General features: G+C 49.9%; 1 protein-coding gene across 2 annotated transcripts in view; it reads right to left on the reverse strand.

Annotated features, from left to right (window-relative positions):
* Positions 1-5673: 5673 nt before the first annotated feature.
* The window catches only part of FCGBP (Fc gamma binding protein), a 38775-nt gene continuing 26496 nt past the window's right edge, over positions 5674-17952 (reverse strand). For both annotated transcript variants that reach the window (XM_026009921.2, XM_072752532.1), the window contains 7 exons: positions 17002-17545; positions 15129-15700; positions 14347-14920; positions 13125-13324; positions 9661-10047; positions 5972-6240; positions 5674-5847 (listed from right to left, as the gene is read on the reverse strand). In XM_026009921.2, the coding sequence (XP_025865706.2) occupies positions 6010-6240; positions 9661-10047; positions 13125-13324; positions 14347-14920; positions 15129-15700; positions 17002-17545 (2508 nt within the window). In that variant the 3' untranslated portion in view covers positions 5674-5847; positions 5972-6009. The remainder of the gene's footprint in view (positions 5848-5971; positions 6241-9660; positions 10048-13124; positions 13325-14346; positions 14921-15128; positions 15701-17001; positions 17546-17952) is intronic.

Below are 17952 nucleotides of genomic sequence, written 5' to 3' on the forward strand. Positions count from 1 at the left end.
TGGAGAAAATAATAGGATGAAAGGAATATAGGACAGTTGGAGGAGGGGTGACATTTCTTAATCAGACATCAAGGAATGCATCCAGTGACTTGAGCAAAGAGTTAAAAGGGATGAGGAGTGAGGCATGCACCTATCTGGGGGAAGAGAGGTCTAGGTATGGAGGATTGTAGGTGCAAAGGTCCTGGGGTGGGGATGGTATGGAGGGTTGGAGAAGCAGTGAGGGGTGTGGTTGGGGCAGAGTTTGCAAGCAGAGCAGAAAGAGATGAGAGCCCGGAGGTAACAAGGGAAATTGTGTGAGGATCTTGGGTGCCAGTGAAAGGACTTTGGCTTTTACTCCAAGTGAGATGGAGCTATGGGAGATTCTTGAACAAAGAAGGGATGTGATCTAACATGGAATCACCTTGTCTGCACATGGGAAACAGAGTGTGGGAACAGCCCTGAGAGGAGGGAGACCAAGGAGGAGGCTGCTGCAGTGGATCAGCTAGCAGACAAGGATGGACAAGATCAGGGTATAGGCAGAGGAAGGAGGGACGAGTGAGCAGATTCTGCGGAAGTATTGGAAATTTGGTGCTTTGTAATTTTATAATATTAATATTCATCTTTACATTCATTGCACAAAGCAAAACAAGTGCTACTATGAGATACAACTAAAAACCTCCAGGAGAAGGCACTGGCCTGTCCCATTCGTGGCTGTATCACTCAGTACCTAGAACAAGGCCTGGCCCAAAGTGGGTGCTCAGTCACTGTTTGTTGAATGAATGACTGAACCAATGCTTTTGAGTTCTTTGTGCGGGGTGTTCCAGCCACGCAGATGCATTTCTGAAAATCTGTTTAAATGTTAAGATGGAAAACCTGCTGAGTTTATTCTGGATTTCTGGGAGCTGTGTAATAATCAAATGGCTTAGGGCACCTGGGGGGCTCAGTGATTGAGCGTCTGCCTTTGGCTCAGGTCATGATCTCGGTGTCCTAGGATCGAGTCCAGCATCAGATTCCCCTCAGGGAGCCTGCTTCTCCCTTGCCTATGTCTCTGCCTCTGTGTGTCTCTCATAAATAAATAAAAAAAATCTTTAAAAAAAAATTGCTGCTTGTTTAAATCTGGGTCCAAACAAGTTCCCTTCATTTGGTTGTTCTCTCATTCTCTTTCTCTCTCTCTCTCTCTCTCTCTCTCTCACACGCACACACACGTACACACACACACACACACACACACACACACACTGGCCAAGAATTTTCAGAGATTACAATTTTTTCATTTTAAAACTGTTTTTTTGGGGAAGTATGACATGCTTACAGAAAAGTGCATGTAACTGCCCAGCTTTATGAGTTATCACAAAGGGAAGAACCCATACCACCACCATTCAAGTCAACAAATAGAACATTACCAGTACTCTAAAAGCCCCTTGTGCTCCTTCTCTTAGGTCTCTTTCATTATGGACACTGTTCCCACCTTGCTTTTCTCACTTCATAACATAACCAGGAGATCACTCCAGTAACAGTGTTTCCAAATGTGCCTTATTTTACCTTCATCTGCAGAGTAGTTCATATGTAGATCAACCAGGCTGCTGATAGATATCTGAATTGTTTCTCTTTATTTAAAAGGTTTTATTTGGGACCCCTCGGTGGCTCAGTAGTTGAGCATCTGCCCTCAGCTCAGGGCCTGATCCTGGAGCCCCAGGATGGAGTCCCACGGGCTCCCTGCTGGAGCCTGCTTCTCCCTCTGCCTGTGTCTCTGCCTTCTCTCTCTCTGCCTCTCATGAATAAATAAATAAAATCTTTTTTAAAAAAATCTTTAAAAAAGATTTTATTTATTTAAGAGAGAGAGAGAGAGCATGAATGGAGGTGGGGGCAGAGGGAGAGAGAGAAACAGACTCCTCACTGATCAGGGAGACTGATGCAAGACTTGATCCCAGGACCCTGGGATCATTATCTGAGCCAAAGGCAGACACTTAAATGAGTGAGCCCCCTAGGCACCCCTCCCCTCCTTTTTAAACCATAAAGAGCACTGTGATGAACAGCCTTGGCTTATATCCTTTTACTGCCATTGTAGCTTTGGGTTGTATTCCTAGTAGTGAGTTCACTGGGTCGAGAGAAAAAAGCATCTATAATTTTGAAAGATACTGCTGAGTTTCCCTGCATCAGACTTATGTTTGCATTCCCAGTGATAGGATATGAGAATTTTTTTTTCCTGATAGCCTTGTCAGTAAATTCTGTTGTTGAGGTCTATCTGGTTGGTGAGAAGTGGTGTCTTGGGTGATTTAATTTCCCTTTTTCTTAATATGGGAAGAATTGAGCATTTCTTATTTTTTTAAAAAAGATTTTATTTATTTATGAGAGAAACAGAGAGAGAGAGAGAGAGAGAGAGAGAGAGAGAGGCAGGCTCCATGCAGGGAGCCCGACGTGGGACTCAATCCCAGGTCTCCAGAATTACACCCTGGGCCAAAGGCAGGCACCAAACTGCTGAGCCACCCAGGGATCCTGAGCATTTCTTATTTTTAAGGGCCATTTGTATCTATCTATTAGCTATCTAAAATTTTTGCCTCTTTTTTTTTTAAAAAAAGATTTTATTTATTCATGAGAGAGACACACACACACACAGAGAGAGAGAGAGAGAGGCACAGACACAGGCAGAGGGGGAAGCAGGCTCCAGCAGGGAGCCCGATGTGGGACTCGATCCCAGGTCCCCAGGATCACACCCTGGGCTGAAGGCAGCCCCGAGCCACCGGGGCTGCCCTTTTGCCTCTTTTTTTTATTGGATTATTTCTTTTGCATCTTAATTTTTAGGGCATCTCAATTCCTTTTCTTGAAAGGGAGTTGAGCCTATGTGAGACTCACCAAGATTTGGTGGAAAGGACTGTGTTTGGTGGCATACTTGAATTCAAATCTAGGCTCCATTGTTACAACCTGCTTTTGGGCAACTTAACTTCACTAAGTCTATTTCTTTTATCTATCCTTGTTTTGCAGAGTTGCTGGGAAGCTCAGAAATACTATATATGGATAACCTGACCTATTGAATCATTCAACATATGTAGATTTCTTTCTCTGTCAATTGCATATGTATATTCTCCACTCATTTTTTTTCTAATTGGGCTGCTATCTTGTTTTATTGATTTGAAGGAGTTCTTTATATATTGTGGATATAATCCTTTACTAGGTATGTTGCAAATCTTTACTCCAGGTTAATCGTTGGCCATTTATTCATTCAATAAGTATGTCCTGAGTATCTACTGTGTGCTAGGTGCTGGGAATAAAGTGGTGAATGAGGCAGATATAGTCTCTGCTTTTGAGTTACTTCTAAATGGGCAGAAAGTCAAATAAAAGTAATTTTAAAGTGTAATAAATGCTAGGAAGGAAAGAAGCAAGCAGGCAAGCATCTGGCACAGAGGGTAACAGGGAATCCATTTTAAATGAGGTGGCTGTGAAAGGCCTCTCTAAGGCCTTAAGCTAACATGTAAGCTGACATTTGAAGGATGAGAAGCAGTTAGTCATGTGGTAAATGCAAAGAACAGCATATTGCAAAGAAGTAAAGTGGGAAAAATCTGGCATGTTCAGTACATTGAAAGATCAAGTTCCCAAAGCATAATTGGCAAGGAGGACAGTGATTGGAGATGAGTCAGAAGAGGTGGGCAGGGGCCTTATAGGACAAGATGGCGAATTTGATTTTATTATGAGAAGTTTCTAGCCAATAGTCCCCCTTATATGTTAGGAAGAGTCATCAAATAGCAGTGAGGGTGGATTACAAAAGGGGAAGAGCAGGTAGGAGGCTGCTGGCATCTTCAGCATGAAGGGGTGATGGCTGTATCAAGTAGGCATAAGAAAGGCAGATTTCAGGTACATTTTGATACAACCCAACAGGATTTGTGGATGAACTGAGTGGAGGGCAAAAGGGAGGGAAGAATCAAGAACGATCCCTATTTCCTATTACAGTGAGTATTGGCAGCGCTAGTCACTGGGTGGGTAAGGCCATCATGGGAAAGGTGGGGGAAGGGTTTGGAAAGGAAGAGAGATTTCAAATTTTGACTTGTGGATTGAATGGACACTTTGAATCCTCACTCCAACTCTATGAGGTAGGTACTATCATGAACTCTGCTTTAAATATGATGCTGTTGGGGCATCTGAGTGGCTCAGTCAAGCATCTGACTCTTGGTTTCAGCTCAGATCATGATCCCAGGGTCTTGAGATGAGCTCTACATCATGCTCCGTGCTCAACAGGGAGTCTGCTTGAGATTCTCTCCCTCTCCCTCTCCCCCTTCCCATGCTCACACAGTGCTGTCTCTCTCTAAAACAAACAAACAAACAAACAAGCAAATAAGATGCTGTTGAGTGAATGTTTGAACCCTTGAGTCCCTTCAAAATGCTTATGTTGGGGCAGCCAGGGTAGCTCAGCAGTTTAGCGCCGCCTTCAGCCCAGGGCCTGATCCTGGAGCCCCAGGATTGAGTCCCACGTCGGGCTCCCTACATGAAGCCTGCTTCTCCCTCTGCCTGTGTCTGCCTCTCTCTCTCTGTCTCTCATTAATAAATAAATAAAATCTTTTAAAAAAATGCTTATGTTGGAGGGGCACTTGAGTGGCTCAGTCAGTTAAGCATCTGCCTTCAGCTTAGGTTATGATCCCAGGGTCCTGGGATTGAGTCCTGCAAGGGGGTAGATGAAGTCCCTGAGATCCCTGCTCAGTGGGGAGTCTGCTTCTTTCTCTGCCTCTTTCCCTGGATTGTGCTCTCTCTCAAATAAATAAATAAATAAAATCTTTAGAAAAAAATTCTTATGTTGGATCTTAATTCCCAATGTGATGGTATTTGGAGGTGGGGCCCTTGAGAGGTGATTAGATTGTGAGGGTGGAGCCCTCATGAAGGAGGTTAGTGACTTTATTTTTATTTTTTAAATATTTTATTTATTTATTTGAGAGAGAGAGCATGAGTACAAGCAGGGGTAGAGGCAGAGGGAGAGAGGAAGGGAGAAGCAGACTCTGCTCTGAGCAGAAAGCCTGATGCTGGGCTCGATCCCAGGACCCTGAGATCATGACCTGAGCTGAAGGCAGATGCCCAACTGACTGAGACACCCAGGCGCCCCAGATTAGTGCCTTTATAAACTAGTCCCCAGAGGGCTCCCTTGGCCCTTTGCCATATGATGACACATATGAGAAGATAGCCAATCATCAACCAGGGAGAGGGCTCTCACCAGGCACCAAATCTGCTGGTACCTCGATCTTGAACTTCCCAGCTTCCAGAACCATGAGAAGAAATAAATTTCTGCTGTTTCTAAGCCATCCATTCTACGGTATTTTCTTATAGTAGTTGCATAGACTAAGACATATATGGAAACCAAGTGGCAGAGAAGTTGTTGGATTATAAATTATAAAGCCAGAATATATTCACCCTCTTTCCATTTTTGACTCCTTCCCTCCATTCAATTGTTCATCTTCCCCTCATCTACTTTTAATTATCCATGTCCCTATCTTTCCATTTTGCCACCCCATTCACCCATCCAGGTCCCCTTCCTCCTTCTCTGCCTTTCCCCTCCTTTCCACCCACCCATAATCCGTCCACCCACCCACCCATACCTCCAATCATCCTTTCACCCTTTGATAAATATTCATCATGTGCCAGATGCCCCAGGCATATGACAGCTGCTGTGCAAGAAGGAAAGTCAGAGCGGAGAAGGCATAAGACACATTGGCATGCAGCTTAGCCTGAGATATTTATTCAATGCTCTAGCAATTGGCCTCAGTGGCTCATCAAAGGGGTAGAACAGTGTAGGGGCACACAGGGACACTGTGCACCCTCCAATTATTGGAATCTCCAGGATTCAGGTCCCGAAGTCCTCATTCCCAGGAGATGATTGATCAGCTGTGACTGTAAGAGACAGACTCTTAGCAATTCTCTTGCAGATTGAGCACTTACCCCGATTGCCCCCTTCCCATGAGGACCCAGGTGCCCCTACCCCCAAGTAGCCTGGCTTCCATGCTACATCTCTCACCATGGGGAGAAGTCCTGCACTCTTCAGCTCTCCTGCTGTCATCTTCTGGAGTCATGCCCATCATTGGTCTTGGCCTTGTCAAAGTTTCCGCAGACGCCACACAGCTTTCCAGCATGGTCATCATTGACCATCACAGCCAGCTGCCCGTTGGTGCCAAGCCACACCTGGACCCCTGCCTTCTGAATAACACTCACGGAGCCATCGGGATTCTTATGTATGGACACAGATGCCGATAACTCAGCTGGGAGAGTCACAGGGAGACCATTCACCTGGTGATGGTAAGGGAAAAAAGAGGTGAGGCTAGAGTCACAAAAGAGTTGGAAGGTTACCAAGATGGAGACTCCAAGCAAGATAACAAGTTCAAGGAGCAAAAGCAGAGAGAGACACAAGTGCCAAAAGAGATAAAGACATGGATTGACGCACCGTATAAAGAGATGCATACATAAGCTAGCTGGAGATTTGGAGAGATGGTTAAAAGGACAGAGAGATGGGTTGATGGATAAGTAAGAATCACAAAACATTCCAGGGCCAGCCAGGTTGGCAAGGAGCACTTTATACCAGATAGATAAACACACGATCCAACCCCAGCATCGTCCTGTATGGTTCTCCTTTTCAAAATAAAAGAACACTTGTGTATGTCCTGTTAAGTTACTGGTTCCCAACAAGAGCAACTTCATGTCTTATTTTTTCAATGCTGGTATCTACAGACAAGTAACGAGCTAGAAAGTATCTCAATTATGTGAGAAAATTACTGTTTCTCTGTCATAAGCTGTGTACACAGTAACCTTGAGAACCTCATGAGTTTTTCCCTTTAAATAATTGTTGTTTGTTTTCTTTTTTAAAAAAATATTTTTATTTATTTATTCATGAGAGACACAGAGAGAGAGAGAGGCAGAGACACAGGCAGAGGGAGAAGCAGGCTCCATGCAGGGAGCCTGACGTGGGACTCGATCCCAGGTCTCCAGGATCAGGCCCTGGACTGAAGGCAGCACTAAACTGCTGAGCCACCCAGACTGCCCCTGTTGTTTGTTTTCATTGATGAGTTAATTATTCTAGAGTTAGACTCCCTAGAGAACCTTCTTTGAAAGAAAAGTTCTTTTTTTCTAAATGCTTTGTGTCTGAGTCTTCCTCTGCCAGTTGATTGGAAAGATAGGTAGATATACCTGGATGGATGGATGGATGGATGGATGGACTGATGGACTGGTGGGTGGATATGTGGATGCATGGATGGATGGATGGACTGGGGGGTGAATGGATGGGTGGGTGGATGGATGGACTGGTGTGTAGATGGATGAGTGGTGGATGGATGGGTGGATGAATAGACAAAAGAAAGGAAAGAAGGAACAGAGGGAGGGAAAAGGGAAGCAAAGAGAGAGAGGAGAAAAGGGAAACAGAGGTAGAAGAATAGATGGCTGGAAGGAAGGAAAAAGAGATGGATAGAGTGAAGAATAGTTGGAGGAGTGGATGCAAAGTTTCATCAGACTTCAATCTATGGAGGTATAATAACTGGGTCTGAATCATCTGTGTCTCTCAGCATATGGCCTGTCAGAGAGGGAACGGGCTGAATATATTCACAAAAACCACCTTTTCCTGGGAATCCTCTTTGGGTGGCCAGGCCCCATTCTGGGTACTGGGGGCAAAGTGATGACCAAGAGGGACAGGACCACTGTCCACCTGCAGATTACGTGCTAGTGATGGAGAAAGGCAACAAACACAAGCAAATAATGGATGACTTCAGATAGCGATAAGTGTTTTGAAGGAAATCAAAGAGAACAATAGCATGGAGACTGGGATGGAGAGGAGGAGCTTCTGTAGGTAGTCAGGAAAGGCCTTTCTGTAGAAGCAACGCTGGAACAGAGGCCTAGAGGACAAGAAGGTGTCAACTCAGATTGCCTGGGAGAAGAGCACCACAGCAGTGGGCATAGCACATGCAAAGGCCCAAGGTGCACATGCAAAGGAACAAGCTTGGTTTGCTGAAAGGTCAGCCTGGCCTTTCATAAACATAGCTAACAAGGGAAGGAGTTACAGGAAACGAGGTTGGAGGCCAGCAGGAGTCAGATCACACAGCCTCGTAGGCCAAGGGAAGGAGGTGGCTTGAGTTTGGAATGTTGTTCTGGGAAGCCACCTGTGGAGTTTTACACCTGATCTGATTCACATTTCTAGAGCATCTGTCTGCTATACAGAGAACTGTTTCTCAATAGAGGGGCAAGGAGAGGTCAAGAGTAGGTGTCTGTGAATCTGAATTATGGATCAGGGAGATGGCTTGAGAAAAGGAATGATTGGTCCAGATTACCCTAAAGAGAGAAGGCAAGCCTCCCTGCTCCAGCAAGAGCTGAACCTTGGCCTGTCTCCATGCGTTGGAGGGGGGATGCAGATCATCTACTGAGGGAGGTGTGTGGGGCATTGGCTGTATCTTCACTGAACCCAGAAGACCCCGGTGGATATCTCTGCAATCAATAAACAGGTCACAGAAATAAGGACATGCTCATCTAAGAGCTTAGGGTAGCCTGGCATCTGTGTTTGAGTCTGGGACTCTTCCACATGGGCCATGAATGATTGGATCATAAGCCGGCATCAGCTTGGCCAAACAGAGTCTCTATCAGAGATCTGGAATTGGGGTGGTGAGAACCAGGGGGTTTGGCAAATGCAAATGTACATGAGAGGAAGTCAAGGGGCAGAACGAGGGGCACCAGTGCTGGAACAGACTCCTGGAGGCAAACAACAGCAGGCATGAGGGAGTCCCGAAGAGCAAGCAGAAGGACAAGTGAGGGAAGGATCAGTGGCCTGTAATCATCAGAGTCCGGGGGAAGTTCCCACTGAACGCTGCACTTGGACACAATCAGGTCCCTTGTATCTACAGCACCTTGTTCCTACCAAAGTGGTTCGGAACTGAGTCTGGTGCTGGTGGGTTCAAAGCCTGGATCTCCTAGGCACTGTCTGAATGACTTGAATGCATGACTTCAGCTTCTTGGGCCCTAGTTTATCATCTGTGCAAAATGAGGATAAGAAAATGAGGATTAAAAAAAAAAAAAAGAAAATGAGGATAAGAAGAGCCCCCATCCTGTCCCATCCTGTGGGTATGTGTTGGGAAACCAAAAGGAATGAAACTGAGTAGGTGAATAGCAAGTCCAAAAGACAGAGGTACAAATCCAGATAATACTGCCAGGGCACCTGGATCCAGCCACTCCTGAGGCTCTATCCTTGGATTTTCTAGTTCTGTGGGACAATAAATTCCTTTTTGCTCAAGGCAATCTGAATTCAGGTTTCTGTTGCTTATAGCCAATAGAGTTTTGATTAACACTATTATCAGAACGACTAATTTACTTCAGCATGAAAAGTGAGCACTCCTCAAGAACTCAGCCAGGGATGTGTGGGTGACTCAGTCAGTTAAGCATCTGCCTTCAGCTCAAGTCATGATCCCAGGATCCTGGCTCTGTTCAGCAGGGGGTCTGCTTCTCCCTCCCTCCTTTTCACCTCAAATAAATAAAATCTTAAACAAACAAAAACAAAAACCAAACAACTCAGAATAGAGAGACCAAGTCTGAAATACTGAGACAAATACAAATGCAGGGACTAAACTATAGAGATCTGGATAAAGGAAACGCAAGACAGATGGGCAGCCAGGATTGCAGGGACCACAGCAGGAGGGACAAAAGCACAGGGGAGACACGCCCCCATGCCAGGCTTACCCATACGCCCTTCTCTAGGCTCAGAGTCACCAGCCCATCCTTGAAGAAGATGTGAACCTCGTCCACAGGTTCAACTTTGTCTTTGCAGGCATGGAGGACTGCAACCACTCGGTACCAGGGGATGGTGGTGTCTGGTAGTCCTGGGCAGAGGGAAGACAGCTCATAGATGCCCTGGGAGTGGAAAGCTCTGCGGGACCCATTGAAGATGATGAGGTTGGCATCTACAGAGAGGGAACAGAGACCCTGGGGGGTCCAGCAGTTCCGGGCCCCGGCCTGGACCTCACATATGCTGTTTGGCCCGCAGCTGGCTGCCTGGCACGTCAGGCCAGTGTTTGAGGAACAGGAACAGCGCTGGCGGCAGTCTGAGCTCAGCAGTGAGGAGTTCACCTGTGCACAGAGAGAGGGGCTGGGTGACCTCAGTGCGGTGGATCACACCCATGGCTGCAATCTCCCAAAGCTCTGCATGCACGCAGAGTGACTTTGCAGCAACTTCCATCGAGAGACGTGGAGGTTATTTCCCCTTCATCCCAGGAATCTGGGTTCACCTCAACACTCTGCTTTGGTTATTGTAAGACAGCAGAAGCAGTGCCACACCCAGTTCAGGGTTGGACCTCATGAGACCTTAGAGCTGTCTCGCTCGCTCTCTCTCTCTCCCTCCATCCGTCCCTCCTTCTCTCTCTCCTTCTTGGAATCCTGCCCACAAGAACAAGTGTGGACTAGTCTGCTGGAGGATGAGATCCCCAAGGAAGAGAGACGATGATCCCAGCTGCCATCACAGAGCTGACCCACCGCAGGGCTACAGATGTATGAGCAAGCCCTGGAACAGCAGAAGGACCACCCAGCAGAGTCCAGCCCACACAGCAGAGCCTCAGCCTTATGAACTAAACAAATGGTTGTCTTAAGCCCCTAGGGTTTGGGGTGATTTGTAACCCGGTAAAAGCAAACTGATACCAGATGGGAGTGAGCACTGCAGAGATCCCAGGGTCCTGGCACTCACAGCCCCAGAACTCAAGGCCCCCTGGGAACCCAACTCCAGGAAATAACTTTTTTTCTCCCACCTGACTGGCTGCTCTCTCTTCACTGCATTTTCAAGTTCATCCTCATCTCCCAAGTCCTTAACTGCTACTTTGCTCAGGGCTCAGTCCTTAGACTTTTCCCTTCTCTATGTCCAATACCTGGTGATCTCATCAAATCTCATAAAAACTAAAAGCAGTGTCTGATCCTCATTTCGACTCTGGCCCAGGGGGACAGGTGATTGTCAAAGAGGACATTACTGGGACCACCAATAAAATTCAAATAGAATCTTTATAGTATTGAATCAGAGTTCATTTCCTGATTTTGTTGTTTTATTTTTAGATTAGCATTTCCTGATTTTGAAGTGAATCACATAATAATCATGTAAATGAGTTTCCTTATTCTTAGGAAATCCCTGCTAAAGTACTAAGGGATGAAGGGGGACTGTGTCAGGATCATACTCTCAAATAGTTCAGAAAAAATGTGTATATATACTTATATAGAGAGGATGTCAAAGCAAATGTGTCAAAAGGTCAATAAGAACCTAAAGGAAGAGTATGCAGGAGTTCTTTGTATGATTCTTGCAAGTTTTCTTAAGTTTGAATTCTTTAAAAATAAAAGTCTAGGGACGCCTGGGTGGTTCAGTGTTTGAGCGTCTGCCTTTGGTTCAGGTCATGATCCTGGGGTCCTGGGATCGAGTCCCACATTGGGCTCCCCGCAGGGAGCCTGCTTCTCTCTCTGCTTGTGTCTCTGCCTTTCTCTCTGTGTCTCTCATGAATAAATAAGTCAAAACCTTAAAAAAAATTATAAAAGTCTGAAAACATTAAAAGAAATGAATGAATGTAACAAAAGAGATAAATACTATCGCTCTATGATGTCTTGCTCATCTGTATCTCCAGCCCAGACTTCCCTGGAGAATGCCACACTGACAAATCCAAGAAACCTTCTAGCACAGGTAGAGTGGCGAGGACTGGGATGGGGGAAGCACTGGGGTAATACCTAACCCAGCCTAGGGGATGATCAGGGAGGGCTTCCTGTAGGCGGTGACATCTGGAGGAAGGAGTTTGGCATTTCTTTCCCCAAAAGTCTTCCACTTCTAGGACTTCTGGCCTATCTTTCTGCCATTCATAAAATGATGGAGATGAATGAGGATGGAATGTGGTCATTCATCTTTCCTTTACTTGATATATATATACTTCTGAGGAGGTGGGATGCCTAGTAGTTCAGAGGGTAGGTCCAGGCTGCTGGGATGTGAATCCCAGCATTACCACTTGCTAAGGGACCATCAGGGCTCACTTCTCTTTGTGGCAGTGGTGCCCATCTCACAGGATTGTTATGATCACTAAATAAATGAACACCTGCCACAAACGTGGGGCATAGCAAGAGTGCAGAAAACATCAAGTGCAAAAATAAATCAGATTCACTTTCAACTTCCATCAGCAGAGGATGGCTAACTTCATCAGCTACTGTGCTGTTGAAAATTGTTGGGGTTTTTTACTGTGTGATGAAGGCAGAGGGTGAGGCCCGGTTCCCAGCGGGCGCCCTTCAGGCACCACAGCACCGATCCTCAGACACCTATGGTGCAAGGATGATGATTAACCCCATGAAGAAAATGAGGCTCAGATAAGGGGCCGTATTTTGGAGGGCTGAATGGCCCCCAAAAATATCAGGTCCCAATGCCTGGAACCAGTCAATATTATCTTATATGGAAAAAGAGTGTTTGCTGATGTGATAAATTAAGGATCTCAACTGTCCTGGATTATCTGAGTGGGACTTAAATGCAGTCACGTGTATCCTTAGCAGAGGGAGGCCCAGAGACGTTTTGTGACACATACACAGGAGGTGGGGAAATGTGACATGGAAGCAGAATTTGGAGGTGGCCAGGAAAACTGGGGTGCAGCCACCAAAAACTGGGGTGAGGGACGCCTGGGTGGCTCACTGGTTGAGTGTCTGCCTTTGGCTCAGGGCGTGATCCCAGGGTCCTGGGATTGAATTCCGCTTTGGGGTCTCCGCAGGGAGCCTGCTTCTCCCTCTGCCTATGTCTCTGCCTCTCTCTCTGCATCTCTGATGAATGAATGAATAAAATCTTAAAAACAAAAACAAAAACAAATCTGGGGGGAAGGAGAGAGGAGGGGCAAGGAATGGCTTCTCCCCTGGAGCCTCTGGAGGGAGGGCTGTCCTGTCCACACCTCGATTTTGCCCCAGTGCCTCTGGTTCCTGACGCTGGCCTTCCGAACTCTGGGAGAATAGATGGCTCTGGTTTGAAGCCACCCAGTTTGAGGTCGTCTGTCTCAGTAGACTCAGGGAACTAATACTTCCCTGGCATGGAGCCATGGAGCTGGGAAATGTCCCCATCCTTGAGGTGTGGGCACAAGAACTCCACATGTTTCCCTAGAGCTCCTCCTCCCTCCCTGCCTGTCATCCATCGTTGATGCCAACCCTAGGCTCACCGGCAGGTAGTGGCCGTCATGGGTGCAGCCACAGTCTTGCACGGGGATGCAGGTGCCCTGCGAGAGCAGGAAGCGGTCATCACACTCACAGCCCTCAAAGCAGCGGTTGGTGCAGCCGGTGAGGCCGGAGAGAGCTGCGCAGGAGCCCTGGCAGGAGCGCATGCAGGTGGAGTAGTGGCTGTGGGCCGGGCACTGGAGTGCTGCAGAGGGAGGAGGTAGGGCAGGTCAGGGTCCTCTCCCGCACCCTTACCCCTACCCCCTCGGCCTCCCCGCACACCAGGGTCTAGGGGGCAGTGCTGGGGACACCAGCAAGAAAGCAGCCTCGGGCCCTGCTCGATGAGCTCATCTCAGGGGGACAGACAGTGACAGCCCAGCACCATCAGGGCTGCTGGGGGAAGCACAGGCAGGGGGTCAGACCAGGATGGGACAAGAAGAGGGAGTTGCAAGGACCCAGGGGAAGTGTTCCGGGTGAGGCCCTGGGCTCTGGCGAGCAATTGGCAGAGCATGTGGCTGCCCCCGAGATGAGGACTCGGTCGGGGAATGGGAGGATCAGGTGTGGGGTAAAATGCTAATGCCATATGAGAACACAGCAGGTCTGAGGGACCCTATGGACATCCGGGGGAAAGTGTCCAGGAAGCCACTGCCCCCCCAAGACTGGCAGTCAGGAGAGAGGTCAGGGCTGAAGACAAAGTGTCCGCTGTCAGCACTGAGGACAAATCTAGAGCCATAGGGGTGGATCATGGCTCTGGACAGAGGTGCTGTCCTGAGAAGAATGAACAGGACACAGCCCTACCCTGGGAGTTAGAAGGAAGCATACCCCTAACTGGGGGTATCTAAGAGGTACAGTCCTGGGCCGGAAGTCTGAGGGCTATAGCCACATCCAGGGGGACATGGGGGCCACGTGAGCCACAGACTCACGCTTTATTATGTGAGCTGCCAACCTGCCTGACCAGCCCTCCCGGGTCACCACAGAGAAGGTTCAGGACAAGCCCTGAGGATGAAGCACATCTGTGGTTTCAGGAGAGTGGGCCCCTGAAGGGAGACTGAGAAGGGCCAGTGGGAGCTCTGTGGGGTGTGGTGCGGGAGAAGCTAGGAGAGCCTTCAAGAGGGAGGGCCTGCTGGTGAGATGCAGACAGGATGGGAGCAGGTGCAGGGCGGTGGAGGGGGGCGGGACGTCCCTGAGCCTGGTCTGGAGTCTCTCGAGGACCCCCGGGACACTCACGGCAGAAGCTCTCCGTCCTCCAAGGCTTCACGGTGCCACTGACTGCCTGGCAGGCTGCCGTGTAGGCCGCTAGGCTCTGGCACAGGAAGGCGGTGCTGCCTTTGTGGTGGCACAGGTCGTACACGCACTGGCGGAAGTACTCGGAGGGGTTCAGCACGGCGTGGCAGCCTGCAAAAGGGCCGTTGGGGTCCCGGATCTGCCCGCAGGCCTGGTTGCTCTCATAGGGCGCCGTCTCCTGGGCGGAGCACACGGGGCAGCCACTGGCCCCACAGCCCTCAGTGCAGCCCTGGGAGGAGCTGGGCGCCCGCCACGCGGCTCCGAAGGCATCCACGCTGGAGGCCTCGGCGCCATTGGGCAGCACAAAGTCGTCGCTCCAGTTGCCGTTGAAGTTCCCACAGAGGCCACAGAGCCGGCCACGGAAGGGGCTGGGGATGGAGATGAAGATGTGGGCATTGCCATCAAAGAGAAGCCGCAGTGCTTTGGTGGTCTGGAGAATCACGTTCCGGCCCTCGGCAGTCACCCGCACGTGACCCACGGCCACAGGCAGGGCCACAGCCTCGCCATCCACAGTGACCTGGATGGAAAGGTCAAGCAGGTGGTCAGGGACTCACAGAATCATGGGTGAGGCGGTCCCCTCAGACTCATGGGTGAGGACTGTGTTCTTCACCAGCCCTTTGGGGTCAGACCATGTTCTTCAGATTACCTGAGGGTGGGACTGTGTCCCCCTCACTCACCTTGGGGTAGAGCCTATCCTGCTCAGACCCCCGGGAGAAGCCACTTACCTTTGGCCCCTGAGCCAATGTCACAACCTGGCCAGCCACAGTAACCACCAGCTGTTGGAGATCTCCAGCTGCATCCTTCTCAAGCACAATGGCAAAGTCCTCGTCCTTGGGGTCAGGGTGGCAGACTCGGGCTAAGACGTAGGAGCAGGAGCCATGCAGGTCATAGACACGCCCATCCAGGGTAATGTAGTGGATGCCACCATTGATCACACAGCGGCCACAGCCTGTAGGGTGGCAGGCCTGGACACCGTCCTCTACTCGGCACTCCTCGTAGGGCCTGCAGGCCGAGCCCTCCTGGCAAGTGACTTGGCCGCCCTGCCCACACTTGCAGCGCCGCTCGCACTCAGGGCCCGGGTAGAAGGACTCGCCCAGTGGGTAGTAGTGGCCCTCGTGGAGGCATCCACACTGGCCCACAGGCACACAGGTGTCACCGCTGAGCACAAAGCCGGCGTCACAGACGCAGCCCTCCCGGCAGGTCTGCACGCAGCCCTCAGGCGCAGAGAGGCTGGGGCAGCTTATAGGGCAGGAGTCACCACAGAGCTTGTAGTGGCTGTTGGCAGGGCACTGGACGGCTGTGAGGACAAAGAGGGAATGAACCAGGTGGGTGCATGGGAGAGGCACAGAGAAGGTGCAGAGTGGGAGAAACTGCTCAGAATCTGCATGTTCTGTCTGAGAATATTTCATGACTGACTCCACCCAGGGATCTGGGCAAAGTGTCTGATCCAGGATATCTTACTGGGGGATCCAGGTGGGGATGTGGAGACCAAGTCTCTCTGATCATGCTGTGTGTCAATCTGATCAAGTATTTTTTTTTTAAGATTTTATTTATTCATGAGAGACACAGAGAGGCAGAGACATAGGCAGAAGGAGAAGCAGGCTCCCTCTGGGGAGCCTGATGTGGGACTCGATCCCAGGGCCCTGGGATCACGACCTGAGCCAAAGGCAGATGCTCAACCACTGAGCCACTCAGGTGCCCCCTGATGAAGTATTTCTAAAGATGAAGTGAATCTTATGGGGTGAATCTGACCACCTACATCTGACCAAGATATGCAGGATTAGAACCCACTGTGGGTGTCTCAGGGGGTGAATCTGACCAGGGCGTGGAGCCAAATGTATCCTGTATCTCTGGTATGAATCCACCTGAGTATACCTGGCTGTGGATGTCTGACCCGAAGCCTCTGATGGAGTCTCTTCTCTCTGACAAGGTCGGTGTCGGCGTGAGTCCGACCATGTCTATCTGATTGGGTGAAGCTGACTGGATAAATTTCACCAAGGCCATGTGTCTGAGGGTAATGGCCCTGGACTCTCTGACCATGAACCTGTATATATCTACCTGGGGCTGTGTCAGGGTCATGATCTTACCTGGGAGTGTCTGCCCAAGTGCTTCTAATCAGAAGAGTCTCTGCCTGAGGTTATCAGACCAAGGTTCTATCTGACCTTGTGTATTTCAGTGTTTGAAACAGTGTAGGTGCATCGGACCAGGTGTAACTCTCTAGGTCTCTCTCACCAGGGGTACCTGAGAGAATCTACCTTGACCAGGTGTATCTCGCTGTGTAGCTTTCACCGGCTCCACCACCGCGGTCTATCTGACTAAGATATCAGCACGTGGATCCCTGAGAGGATCCTGGACCCGGGGTTTCTGACCAGGTGTATCTGAGTGTCTCCCATGGCAGTCTGCGTCCTGGTGCATTGGTGTGTGAAGGCTATTGTGGTTCTTTGGACAGGAGCTACCTGGCTCAGGGGAGGCAAGGTGCTGCCTAACCCTGTGGGGGAGGAGAACTCTTGTCTTAGAGCTGTGTGAAGGGGAAGGCGGGAAGACACCCCCTGCCCAACCCCACCCCATTATGTGGACCGGGCATGGATCAGTACTCACGACAGAAGTCTGGCCGCCTCCACTCTCCGAGCTGGGCCCCCGCGGCCTGGCAGACTGCCACGTAGGTCTCCACGGCAGGGCAGAGGCCTCCCGGATGGCCCTGGGCCTGGCAGGCGTCCAGCAGGCAGGCCTGGAAGTACTGCTGGGGCGGCACCAGGGCGTGGCAGGGCGCCAGCGGGCCGTCGGGCGCGGAGATGATGCCGCAGGCGTCGCGGCCGCCGAAGGGCTCCTGCTGCTCGGGCGTGCACTGCGGCGGGCACGGCCCGGGCACGCACTCCCCGCAGCCCGCCTCGCCGCCCACCTGCCAGCCGGCCGGGTTCCCGCCCACCGCCTGGAGGTCGTCGGCGGGGTCCTGGTTGTAGTTCCCGCACAGGCCACAGAGGGCGCCCGCGTACGCCGCCGGCACGTGCAGGCGCACGAAGCTGTCCCCGTCGAAAGCCAGAGACAGTCCGGCGGCCGTGGTCACCACCACGTCGGCGCCGCTCAGGTAGGCGCGCAGGCGTGAGTCCAGCTGGTAGGGCAGCGCCACGAGCTTGCCGTCCACCTGCGGGCACGCGGTAGGGATGGGGGATGACCACGCGGGTCAAGGTTCAAATTTTGACTACACCACCGAAGGGGGTGGGGGTGGGGTAGGGTAGGGTGGAACACTGAGGCTGGGATCTACCTTTGGTAATAATAAATAAATAAATAAATAAATAAATAATAATAATAATGACAGCAGCAGTAGTAGTAATAATGGGCATCTAGAGCTACTATGCCACTGCTTCCTCACACGACCCTCTGAAGCAGGTACTCTTCTTAGACCCATTTTATAGCGGAATAAACTAAGGCTAAACTAAAGGAATTATCTAAGGAATGGGGAAGCCACTGCTCCAAGGCATACTCTGAACCCCTGCATCATGGCCCCGCTAACCTATGAAAGGGAATCAGGGGAATGACAAACTCCTGATT

This window comes from Vulpes vulpes, chromosome 1 (assembly GCF_048418805.1).
Source record: "Vulpes vulpes isolate BD-2025 chromosome 1, VulVul3, whole genome shotgun sequence".
NCBI classification, from domain to species: domain Eukaryota; kingdom Metazoa; phylum Chordata; class Mammalia; order Carnivora; family Canidae; genus Vulpes; species Vulpes vulpes.